We start from the raw sequence: 13113 nt of genomic DNA on the forward strand, positions 1-13113 counted from the left end.
CAATTCCAAGAATGCAGAGAATGGACTTGCGTTCTTGTGGAGAGCAGTCCTGCCAGGTGTCCTTGGAAGAACGAACTCAGGAGACCGCGAGGGCAGAGAACGTGTCCTTTGAGAATTGAGATGCTGCGATCTTCCTGATGGTCACATGACCTTCACATGATTTAAATGGTAAATTATTTAAACATTACAGCATTCATACAACAATTTATTGTTTTTCTCCTCTTCAAAATATATACTTTGCATAAAAACATTATAAATATACTCTGCACAATATAAATAAAACAGATTTTAATACGAATAACAGCAAAGAAACACCCTTAATGTGTTTATTCCTTTATTAAGATGTTCATGTTAATGTTTACTTTCACCTTTTCATTTAGGGAAACTCCTGAGGTAAATAAGTGATATCTCTGAATAAATCTAGATAAAATGCAGCGCTTCCCACCTCCAGTCGCAATGACTTCTGGGATTTCCAGAGCGAGTTCGCTGCTCAAGTCTGCATCGGTGCGTCCTCGATATCAAGAACACATCCGGGAAGTTTCACGCGTCCTCCGTACTTTCGGTCTTGAGTATTGGAACTGAACTTAGGCAGCTGATGATGACGTTTCACAAGAACACGAGGACGCAAGACCACTGAAGAACGCATATTGATAAACTTCGCCCACACACACCTGCTTCCTCATTTAGACTGACTACACTCGCACCACCTGAGGATTACACACACTATATAAGCAGCACACTCACTCACTCACTCAGATTGCAGAGTCTTGTTCATCTGTACGACACGTTTCCTAGTCTTGTTTTCCTGTGTTTAGACCTTAGCCCTGTTAGCCGTTTGTCCTAGTCTGCCGCCTGTCTTACGACCTCCCGCCTGTTAATTGACTACGATTCTGGACTTCCTCTATACATCTGTTTGCACCTGTGTTGAACATTGCTTGCCTGACCACTGAATAAACCTGCACGTGGATCCTACTTCAGTTGTCTGTGTCACTCCCCGTGTTACACTATTAGTGATCATGAACATTATTTCACTCTTAGTTTCAAATTTTATTTTCACAAAAGCTTAATCTGAAACATTTATACAGACACATAACATCACTGTAGTACTTTTAATTTGATGTGAAAGCTAAAAAGGTTCTTTCTACAATACAAACATGAATATGATGTTAGTAAGAAGACATTAATAATACATTTCTATAAAGCAAACCATTACAAAACTATTAATACAATGAGCTGAACAGAGAGATTAATATTGCAGATTTCCTCAGTGTGTTAGTAATTCTCTGTCAAATAGAAACACAGTTTAGTTTATTGTAAGCTGGTATAAAAGGTGTAAAGATTTTCCAGATTTAGAGCGAGTTGTTTTCACTGAAGACTCAAGAGCTTTAGTTTGAAGCCCAGAACTGCTCCACCTGCTGTGGAAAAAAGTAATACAAAAAGTAATACAAACACAAACAGACAGTGCTGTAATTCTCCCACACTAAAGTCCTGAATCTGCGCATTTGAGGGAAACTTGTGCTCCTGAAATGCTGCAGTGATGCTGCTGTGATTTCTGCCTGTTTGTGTTGATCTTTATTCCTGAAGGCTCTTTTTCTTCTTCTGCACACATTAAGCTCTTCTGCTGACGGCGGCGTAAGTCACTAAGTCATTACCATCATCATCCTGAGAAACAGATTCAGCTCATCATCATCATCATCATCATCATCATCATCATCATCATCATCACACACACACACACACTGATTGTGCTGAATCTACTCACACTGGCTGATTTCTCCGGCTTTTTCCCAGCACAAGTGACCTCAGAATAAGTGACTGAATCCTCCGTCTGCTCCTAAACACAATGCAGAAGAGCAGAATCAAGCTGAATCCACTCAATCCGCCTGAAGATGTGGAGAAATCACTGATTTGGGCCACTCACATGGGCTCTGGCAGCAGGATTAATGGACATGTGGATTGTTTGATAGTGGACTTGATTCTCATCTTTGACCTTTACACAACAAACACTGCATGAGGGACACTTTACTGAGCTTTAAACACACTAAATCAATCAGTCCATCTAAATGACTGGCGTTACTGAACTCACCGCTGATTCACCGCTCACTCTTTGATGAGCTGCTGAGGATTGAGGAGAAAACACTGACTGTTAAAGCTGTTGTGTAAAGGAACGGCAACATTACAAAGTGGTAAATGCTGCACTGATACAACTTTTTTGAAATGTTTTGCAAGAAATAAAATGAATATCCATGCGTTTATTTTTTAATAAAATAATAAATAAATAAATAAATAAATAAAAATAATAATTAATTAATAAAAACCATAAGGAGCACAGTAAAACATGTGCTGTATTATTGTCTGCAATCAAAGTAAATTTGGAAATGACTTCTGTCAAGTGTTTGTAATTGGAGTAAATGTGAGACTCACCAGCTCTTCTTCTGCGCTGGATCAAACACAGAACAGAAGCGATGAAAACAGCCAAAGCAGCAGCAGAAAGCAGAACTGAAAGCACTGAACAACAGAAGCACTCAGTCAGATAAAGAGCATTCAGGACTACAACACACTAACTCAACACTGAACACTGAAGATGATGATGATGATGATGATGATGATGATGATGATGATGATGAACGCAGCATTCAGTAGCAAAGGGGGCCTTATTGGTGGGTTTTTCTGCTTGTGGCCAGCAGATGTCCTCAGTGCAGCATTTATAGTCAACACACACACACACACACACTCTCTCTCTCTCTCTCTCTCTCTCTCTCTCTCTCTCTCTCTCTCTCTCTCTCTCTCTCTCTCTCTCTCTCTCTCTCTCTGTTCATCTCATTCTGAATGTTAAGCAGTATCTACATCTATAGTGTTATATTCTTGCTGTGTATGACTCCTAATGCACATATTTTGGTTAAAAGCAGACAAAACTATTATGGGAGTGACATCATTAATTACATAATCTTCATCATCATCATCATCCTGTATCTGTTACATGATCTGGTTTTGTAGTTGTCAATAATGTTACAGAATCAGGTTATGAGAGTCGTTCATAGTTTAATTAGTAAAAATATTTCTGATATCTCATGAATACTCAATAAATAATAAACTCATAATACAGCACTGGTGTCTGTGAGAGTGTTCAGACCTGCTGATGAAGATCCTGCTGCTTGTGTTGTTGTGTTTGTGTTGTGGTCTGGAGTCACTGCTGCTGCTGCTGCTGTTTGAGCTTCAGCTGTAAAAGATGAACGTTAATATGAATCATAGCAGCAGAACAGTAAGTTAATAACTCATCAACACACACTATAACCTTTAAATATTAGTATATAATAAATAATATAATAATAAGGGGTGGAGGTTTGTGAATATACTGTAGGTCAATCATAGTTTAATCAGTCAGAAACACTCCAGATAACTCTATAATACTCATAATAAAGCATAATAACTCATTATACAGCACTGATGTCTGTCAGACAGTGTTCAGACCTGGTGAAGCAGCTCTGGGGTTTACAGTTTTTGGGTTTGTGTTGTGTTCTGGAGTCACTGCTGCTGCTGCTGTTGTTGTTGTTGTTGTTGTTGTTGTTGTTGTTGTTGTTGTTGTTTTTGTTTTAGCTTCAGCTGTAGAAGAACATCAGTTTAATAACTCATCAACACTCCAATAGTATCTGGATGCAGCCTGTATGATGTAAGCTGAGATAGCATCCCTCAGAGACATAATGTCAGACACAATACACTCAATGGAGTGAGTGACATCACTGTGAGGGGTGGGGTTAGGTGAGCCCATTCACAAGCATTGCATCTCCAACACACACTATAACTCTAGCATTGTGCAGTGATGTGAGATAAACACTGCTCCACCTTCAGTTGTGTCTGCTGCTGTTCAAACACTCAATATAAAATGCAGATTTCAGAGCACTTCACATGTGTTTAACATACACTTAGATAAACTAAACTTAGATAAATGATCCTTCATTAAGATCAGCACTATATCCAGGCCTTCAGTCATTTAACCAGGTTTTACACTATGAGTAAAGAGAAACACACGCTGCCAGTGTTCTTTAGTTAGAGTAAATGTGTAAATGTAAGCTGATATAAACAGAGTGTATATATATTCACAACAACAGCAGCTTCAGTTCACAACTGTAATGTACAATGTCATAAAGTTTAATCTGAATAAATAAATACACGTTTACTTAATATCAAGATCAATATATCAGCTAATATAGAGTATACAGATTCTGTCATTATATTAAATGTGTAGAATATCAGCAGTTATGAACAGACTCAGCGCTGGACAGTCAGTATGTCTGGATGAGCCGGGTCAGTGTGAGAGATGCTCAGACAGCAGAAAGGATTGTCAGTGCTGGATCATCACTACAGGTTATAGTTTGACCTGAACATTTATCAGTATGTGTGTAAATGAGATCTTACAATCAAGAAGCAGCACGACTGACACAGATAACAGAGTTTGAGTGAGGAAAAGGAAGCAGATGAAAACATACAGAGAGTGAGAATGAGAGGATGATCATGTGATGTGTGACGTCACTGTGAGGGTTAGAGTTAGTGTCAGGTGTTCACATTACACGTGTGCATATCTGAGTGTGCATGTGCCAGAGACAGACCCTTCTCTATTGACCCATTTCCACTGAGTGGTATGGTATGGTTTGGCTTGGTACGCTTTTATGGCCATTTCCACTGTCAATAAGCATCCCGAACTGAACCGTACCAATTTTTAGGCACCCTTTCAAAAGGGTACCAAACAAAAGAAAGAGTACCAAAAGGCGGAGCTAGAAGTGCAGCTGAACGCTATTGGTTTACAGAGATATGTCATTCACTCACACAACAACCCAGAATGAAAACAAAAACATGCCATGCTTAAAATACACAGCGAGAGATTACAGCAGAATTATATATACAGTTGAAGTCAGAATTATTAGCCATCCTGAATTATTAGCCATCCTGAATTATTAGCGTCCCTGAATTGTTAGCGTCCCTGAATTGTTAGCGCCCGTTTATTTTTTCCCCAATTTCTGTTTAATGGAGGGCAGATTGTTTCAGCACATTTCTAATCATAACAGTGTTAATAACTCATCTCTAATAACTGATTTATTTTCTCTTTGTCATGATGACAGTAAATAATATTAGACTAGATATTCTTCAAGACACTTCTATACAGATTAAAGTGACATGTAAAGGCTTCACTAGGGTAATTAGGGTAACTAGGCAGGTTAGGGTAATTAGGCAAGTTATTGTATAATGATGGTTTGTTCTGTAGACTATCGGGGAAAAAAATAGCTTAAAGGGGCTACTAATATTGTCCCCAAAATGTTTTTTAAAAACCTAAAAACTGCTTTTATTCTTGCCGAAATTAAACAAAAAAGACTTTCTCCAGAAGAACAAATATTATCAGACATACTGTGAACATTTCCTTGCTCTGTTAAAAATCATTTGGGAAAAATTTAAAAAAAAAAATAAATAAAAGTGGTGAATAACTCTGACTTTAACTGTACATATAATGACAAGCCATGGTCGAGCCGGGCTCAAACACACCTTGTTGTCGTCTTAATGAACAGCCACAAAGCCATGGAATAGAGCAGAATTACCCTGAGCCCCGTAGTTCTTTTACAAGCCAGTCTGAAGCGCGAGCGGTTTGGCTTCCTTATTTGCGCACGCCGCGCGTCTTTATCTGAAATAACAAACTTCTGGAGCTGATGATGATGATAACGTGCGCTTGATTATTGACGTGCTTTTGAAACCCGATCCTGTCAGACACTGACAAACGCGAGAGTGAAGCGCGGGAAAACAAAGAAGAAGCTGGAGCACATTATTACTTCAGCAAACGTGAACAAACCGCCTTGTTTAACATTTATCATCACCTTTTGGACTGATATAATATGAACTCAGAATGAGGGAATGACTCTCTAACAGAGGCTACACGTGCTGCTGAAGAGTAAAGACGCAGATGAGAGGTCTGCTCTAACTGGCCTATATTACCTGTTGTTTTTGAACCTAAATAATGTCTGCTGTGTGTAGATTCACTGGAACTGGTTACATAAAAAAGGGTTCTTGGTAGTGGAAACACAAGCTTGATAAAGGTGACCCGTACCAACCCAAACTGTACCGTACTGTACCAGTCAGTGGAAATGAGCCATAATATTATCCCCCATAACTAATACATTATCATGATGAATTAAGACAATACTTAGAGTGACTCTCCTGTCAGGTTCAGTGATGTTAATGTGAGTGTTAAAGTGTCTGATGATTCTCTGACCTGAATAGTGGACAGTAAACGTGTCTGAGGTCTTCAGTTGATTTCTCTGATAGACTCCACATCTCCACTGTTTATCTTCATCTTCACTGATGAGTGTTGTAGACAGACTGATGATACAGCCTGTAGAAGAGATCTGATATCTGGAGTCTGTGTTCAGATCAACACCAGCCTCATTCACCCAGCACAGATGAAGATCCTCAAATATGAACAAATAATCACAGGAGAATCCAGAATATGAGAACAGCCGACAGGAGAGAGTCAGAGAGAGACCCGGACCAATATCAGATGAAGATGATGATGAAGATGATGATGATGATGATGAAGAGACTGAAAGTGAACAGAAGACACAAATCACTGATCACGAGCTGAAACACAGAATTCAGCCCTGATTAAACTGAACACATGAGGAGGAAATTACCAGCAACAACATGCAGAAACACAACTGAATCAGGTCCTTGTTTCTGGTTTCCTCTCCACTGTTGGCAGATGTAAAGTCCAGCATCTCCTGTTGTGACTCTACTGATAAACAGAGAGCAGTCAGAGCCCAGATTCAGTCTCTCTGAGTTTGTCTTCTTTAACCCTAAAACAACCAGTTCAGCTGTTGTTGTATGTCTGTATCTGTTGTAGGTCCATGTAGTTCCTGATGTTCTGCAGTGTTGATCAGTGTTTCTACAGGGCAGATGAACAGTTTCTCCAGATCTGCTGAACACATGAGTGTCTCCTGCTCCAAACACACCTGAAACACACACCATTTATTGTCATATTTTACTGCATGAAAGCAAATTATAACATTAAATAAAGATGTTATTTAAGCTTTAATTATGTGCAGTAGACATTTCAGTGCTTATCATTTACCCATAAAATGTATATGCTTAAATAAATATACCGTCATATAAGCTGATGTAAATAGTGTAAATATGAACACTGTAAATATTAAACACAGTGATTTAATTCACTTTCTAAATCTCTTTATGAGCAGAACACTGCAGCAGAGTTTAAAGACATTTGTGATGCTGAACCACAAAACCATCATAAAAGTCCAAATTATAAATAAATGTGAATTTTACATCATCTGAAAGCTGAATAATTTTTTCATTCAACTTTCTATTGATCTACACTTTATTTTAAAAACACAACCTTTGCCTGAGAAATGACTAATTAAAATCAGGAACACAATAAATTTAAATGTAAAGAAATGTTAAAAATCTAAAGTTGTCAAAATAAAGTGTTTAGAAATGCAACTTACTCACAAAAAAAAGACTTTAAATATTTACAAAAAAGAATTTAATTTAAAAATCTTTATTGGCATAAAGTTATCTTCCTGAAAAAAATCAAAATCAAAATCACTTTCTAAATGTTGCCTAAACTCTGCCTCTGCATCATAAGACAATGAAGTCCAGAGTCACACACTGACTCACAATCCATTACTGCAAACATCACAGCCTCCTAAAACAGCCAGAATAATGAGCTGAAGTGCTGAGTTTATAATCTTGTAGATGATGAACAGCAGTGTTTACCTGTGCTGAGTGTCCAGAAGATGAGCAGCAGAAACAGAGGACTCCTATCAGCCATTCTGTGTGTCTGACACTCGTCTTCTGCTTTATATATATATATATATATATGTTGAGCTCTTGTTTAAACAGCAGCAGCTCTTCCTGTGCTTCTGCAGCTTCCTCTCAGATCAGCCTCACTCTTTGTCTTCCTGACACTACACCAGTTTATAGTGGACAACTCAACACACTTCAGCCAATCAGCTCAGCAGCAGTGTTTGAGTTCAAGTCCAGGATTAATCTTGACATGAAGAATGCAGAAATCAACTCTTGACTGTTTTGAACTCTTCTGATCGGACTCAACATGTACAGAGACACAAACACAATCATCAGATTCATTTAGAAGAGTTTCAACACTTCATCCACTGTTGGTAAAGATGTGCTTATTTCTGGAGAGATGTTCTCCTCAATATTAATCTCTCTGCCTACTGAAGATAGATCTGTGTGTGTCAGAAAGAGACGGCTAATGAAGCGCACTATTTCCTTCACCCTCAAGTGTTTTCAAACCATCACACGTTTCATTTTTCTGTTGAACACAAAATAAAATATTTAGAAAAATGATAGAAACCTGTAACTACTGACTTGCATAGTAGGAAAAACAAAAGCTACGCAAGTCAAGGGTTTCCGTTTTCCAGCAATCCTCAAAATATCTTCTTTTGTAACAAGCAGAAATCCCAAGATTCCCAAAAGCTCAGAGAGTCTCCCTCATATTTATAAGTGCTCCCTGCTGCTCATGAATGAGATACAGTGTTCTGGAAATGGAAACGACTACAACACCACCCAAACAGAATATCTGTAGCTTAAGATAACACTCCTGCTCACTTCAGCTACTATCAAGAGCGCAGGGCACCTGGACTCATTACACTACTGTGGCTTCTCCAAGCATAATGCTTGAATGTGGAGCACACACTGAGCATCAGAAGCTCTGTCAGTTTTGGGTGCCGGGACCCTCTCAGTGGCGTAGCGGACGGGCCCGCAGGGCACGCACCGCGGGGGGGCCCCGCGTGATTAGGGGGCCCCGCGTCGTCGTGATTTTCAATAAACTGTTGGGAACAACTGTGGTCGGAACCAATGTTCACACGTATGTGTTCTCTGAACACCTCTCAAGCGGTGGACTACTTCATTCTGATTGCTTGCCGCCAATGTTGCCAACTTAGCGACTTTGTCACTAGATTTAGCGACTTTTCAGACCCCCCTAGCGACAAATCTAGCGACTTTTTTGTGTGTTATTGGAGATTTTTTTAGACTGTCATTTGTCCATACTGTACCGTCCCTACTCTTCTCAACGAGCTGCGTGTGATGCCGCCGGCCCCTCCCCCGCCTCACAGCACTGACAGTCGGCCCAGTCAGTCCTCTACAGCAGCCTCTCCCACCTGCAGCCCGAGAGCAGATCACCCCTCTGCGTACCGACGACAAAGGATTTAGCACAGGCAGTGTGAAGGTATTTCCCTTGTACAGTCAAACCGATCTACTTCTCCTTTATTTTAACAATTTATTTGGACCGTTTATTCTTTTCTTGTTCACAATCACAGATATTTTAGTGACAGTTTCTGAACTTGTCTGAGTTTATTTCATATGAGAGATTACTGCACATTCACTAACGTTACACATCTATAATGATATACTGTTTTCAAACAGCAATAAATTTAGTTAAATAAACATGCTTATATAAAGTGTAGTGCAATTATAAATACCCCTTTATTAACCATAGGTTGTTAAACAGAAACGGTAAAACGTGATGACGTCAGTAATATGCAAATTGACGTATGACGTATCCCCCCCCCCCCCCCCCCCCCCCCGCCCCCCTTCATCAAGGGGGCCCCGTCAGCGATCCCTGCAGGGGGGCCTCCGCATTTTGCGCTACGCCACTGGACCCTCTCCTAGGCATCAGTGCATGAAACCCCTCAAACAGACATTTATAGAGCCAAAAACTTACAAATCCACAATACTTTATAGTCTTAATTACAGCTCTAGCTCTGCTTCATCTGGAGATGTGAGTGTTTATTACTGCTCTACTAGTAAGTTTAGCAGAGGAATCTGTCATTTGGATCTGTCGCCTGTCCTGTATGTGCAGTCGGTCAGCACTTGTACAGGGGTTTGGTGCTTTAGATGCATATTTTTCTACACATTAACACAATATCTATATCCTTATGTACCGTAGGCCAGCTAGTAAGTGCTGTGCAGGTAAACCTCACTCCTCTGACCTCTAAAGGTGCTCTAGTGACAGATGCTAGGGAATATGATCTTTAGCCTCCTTGGTAGAGCAACCGACTCCCATACGGAAGGTTGCTGGTTCGATACCAGCTCGGAGTGGGTTGGGTGGTGTAGGACTGGCGGGGTTACACTTACACAGAATATTTCCAGATAGTCAGAATCCACTGTCATAAATTAACCTTAGCCGATGTTAGCTACACTAAAAAATGTTTTATTTTTTTGCTCATTCAAGCTGCTTAATTAAAATGAGCGGAATCAACACAAATCTTGAGATTTCCTTCGGACAACTTAATTTTTTATGTTCAATCCACATAAACTTGTTAAAAGTGTTCAGTTAACTTAATCTGTGTTGGGACAACATGAATGAATTGTGTGGAACCCTGCATTTTTTACAGTGCAGGTGTATTAAAACACTGTAAATTTGCTCAGAAATGACTGAAAATGTCTTTAATCAAGTTTGTTTGATTTTGGAGTTCTGCTGTGTTTTGGTAGTCATGTCAGAGCATTACCTCAATCAGCAGGTCAACATGTGTGTAATGTGACATATATAAACTGGCCTTTCCTAAAGCTGTGATCTCACTCTTGAGGTTTAGCTCTGTTGTTCTGCTGACTGTGGGAACTCAGTTAGTTTGACCACACACTGGTCTAACACACCTTCAGCAGTGAATCATTCTTCCTGTACAGGTCATTTCTCAGGTACTGCAGCAAACTAAACTCCTGCATGTGTTCAATGGTCTTCTCAATGTAAACTCCTGATGCAGGGATTTCTGAGAACGGGGATGAGAAATATTAGCATTCAGCATTAAACTATCTCTGTGTCTCTGAGCTGATCCCGACTGCTAGGGGACCTAAGTAGAGCACTGAGAAGGGGCCGCTGTCAGCGCAATAAAGGCCACCTATGCAAAATCAATTTTAGAATAACATTAGACAGAAATGTGTGTAGTACAGTGATAAACAGTCTCTTTTTTAAATTCTCCTGGCTTTAAAATAGGATTCAATTCCCAGCAATTCTGAAGCCTGCTGTAATGTACCATAGCAGTTCAATTTCCCATCCCACTAATACTGATGGACATGCACATATTTCCCTGTCTCAGTATTAACACACACTAATGTAAACACAAAACAGGATTTGCTGAGAAACTGGGATTAAAGATCTGTTCATCTCTCTGGGATCCAGCTGCACTTCTAGAAGCAGTAAGTGCTGCACTTTGTGTTTTACAGCATTTTAAATATATATTTGATCTGTATAATTCAGAACCACTGGAATCACCACAGCTGTGTTTGGTGGACTTCATGTCATATTTGCCTCAAGTTGAGCAAAAACACATTCAAAAGTGTTCAGAGTTCAGTGTAATGTAAAGGTCACTGCTGAAATACAAAACACTGAAGAGCAAATCCACCAATGCACAGCTCCACAAGTCCCAAACCATACAAGCAAGCCAGTGACAACAGATGAGAAGCAAACTTCACCAACTGACCAAAGTGAAGGAAAAAGCCTCAAGAGAATCCAGACTCAGTTGGGCTTCAGTTCACCTCTGGCCAAACTCCATCACCACCACAGCATCTGCTCAGGATACAGCCTAATCCAGTAATATAGAGATGGAGGATGAGGAGAAACACACTAACATAAGGGCAGATGCCATTCAAATTATAATGTGTTTTTGGGAAGAGCTCCTGGCATTAATGCAGCCTAACATTCATTTAGAGGATTTAGACTTCAACAGTTCTGTGTTTGTGTTTTATGTGTTCGCTAATGCAGAGAGATGTGTCCAAATACTGTCATAATAAAGGCAAAACTGACAGAAATAAATAATTCTGACAGACAGACAGAGAGACGGATGGACAGACAGACAGACAGACAGACAGACAGAGAGACGGATGGACAGAGTCTGGGAACAGCATCAGTTCTGGTGTTTCAGGTCAGTGATCTCACTCTTGAGGTTTACACCTGTTGTTCTGTGACTGTGGGAACTCAGTTAGTTTGACCACACTGGTTTAGCAGACAGATTCATCATGCTTAATTTATCTCTGATATCATCAATCCTCCATGAAAGGAAGTTTATAAACTCATTAAAGTGGTGTTGAGAAACACTTACTGATGCTTTATCTTTAGTCAGATTGTCCTCTGATCACACGAGCCTAAAACTGGGTTTGTTTTCTGATACTGGAGTTTAAATAAGCAGATCTTAAAAGACTTTAAAGCTTTTCTAAAGTCAAGTTTACTTTTTCTACAGGCAAAACAAAGAAATATGTACACACACACTCACACACACACACACACACACACACACACACACACACACACACACACACACACACACACACACACACACACACATCATACATTTATATGTGCCATGGTGTCAGATTTTCCCCTAATCTTTTTGAAATGTTAAAGAGCAACTGTGTCTAATGTGCTAAAAAGGACAGAGTTAATAGTTTCAGTTGCAGTGTCAAGCTCTTCTGGGATATCTGGAACACTGTGGAAATGAGAAAGATCAGGTAGATCACTGACAAAGTAATCTTTAGTGCTAGCGGTAATCGTTCACCATATTTATAAATAGTAGATGGTATTTGTCGACCTATTAATGCATAATAAACAAGAGATTAAACAGAGATCTGAGATGTCATCACTCTGCTGCACAACTTCAGCATGATCAATATTCATACCATGTGATAATATCAGGTCTAAGCTATGATTATGTCGATGAGTAGGCCCTGAGACATGCTGTTTCCCTCCAACAGAGGCTAGTATGTCTAGGAAGAACAGACTTCAAGCATCTTGTTCATTATCTATATGAATATTAAAATCGCCAACAATTAAAACTTTATCTGTGGCCAGAACCATTTCAGATAAGAAATCAGCTAATTCTTCTGTAAAGTCTGCATCGTGCCCTGGAGGCTTATATACAGTTGCCCATATACATTTAGATTGAAATGTTTTGTTGACATTGTACACTGAACATACAACACTATTGCTTCATAGACATTGTATTTGAAGCCAGATCGCTGAGTGACTATAAAACTATTACTATATATTGTACCAACGCCTCCACCATTGCCTTTAAAACACAAGGCTCATGTTTATGTCTC

General features: G+C 39.5%; 1 protein-coding gene across 6 annotated transcripts; it reads right to left on the minus strand.

Annotated features, from left to right (window-relative positions):
* Positions 1 to 1026: 1026 nt before the first annotated feature.
* dicp1.19 (diverse immunoglobulin domain-containing protein 1.19) lies at positions 1027 to 7949 on the minus strand. Of its 6 annotated transcripts, none has more exons than XM_073943741.1 (10): positions 7774 to 7949; positions 6675 to 6992; positions 6257 to 6583; positions 3472 to 3603; positions 3134 to 3220; positions 2425 to 2508; positions 2087 to 2115; positions 1922 to 1990; positions 1763 to 1834; positions 1027 to 1662 (listed from the first exon to the last, which is right to left on the minus strand). In XM_073943741.1, exons 1-10 carry the CDS (start codon positions 7826 to 7828, stop codon positions 1609 to 1611), a joined length of 1227 nt encoding a protein of 408 aa, XP_073799842.1. In that variant the 5' UTR covers positions 7829 to 7949; the 3' UTR covers positions 1027 to 1608. The 6 variants fall into 6 exon arrangements, with proteins under 6 accessions (XP_073799842.1, XP_073799841.1, XP_073799844.1 ...); XM_073943740.1 differs by having other exon boundaries at positions 2087 to 2118; XM_073943743.1 differs by lacking the exon at positions 3472 to 3603.
* Between the last annotated feature and the right edge of the window lie 5164 nt (positions 7950 to 13113).

Source organism: Danio rerio, chromosome 3, assembly GCF_049306965.1.
Source record: "Danio rerio strain Tuebingen ecotype United States chromosome 3, GRCz12tu, whole genome shotgun sequence".
Classification (NCBI taxonomy): Eukaryota; Metazoa; Chordata; class Actinopteri; order Cypriniformes; family Danionidae; genus Danio; species Danio rerio.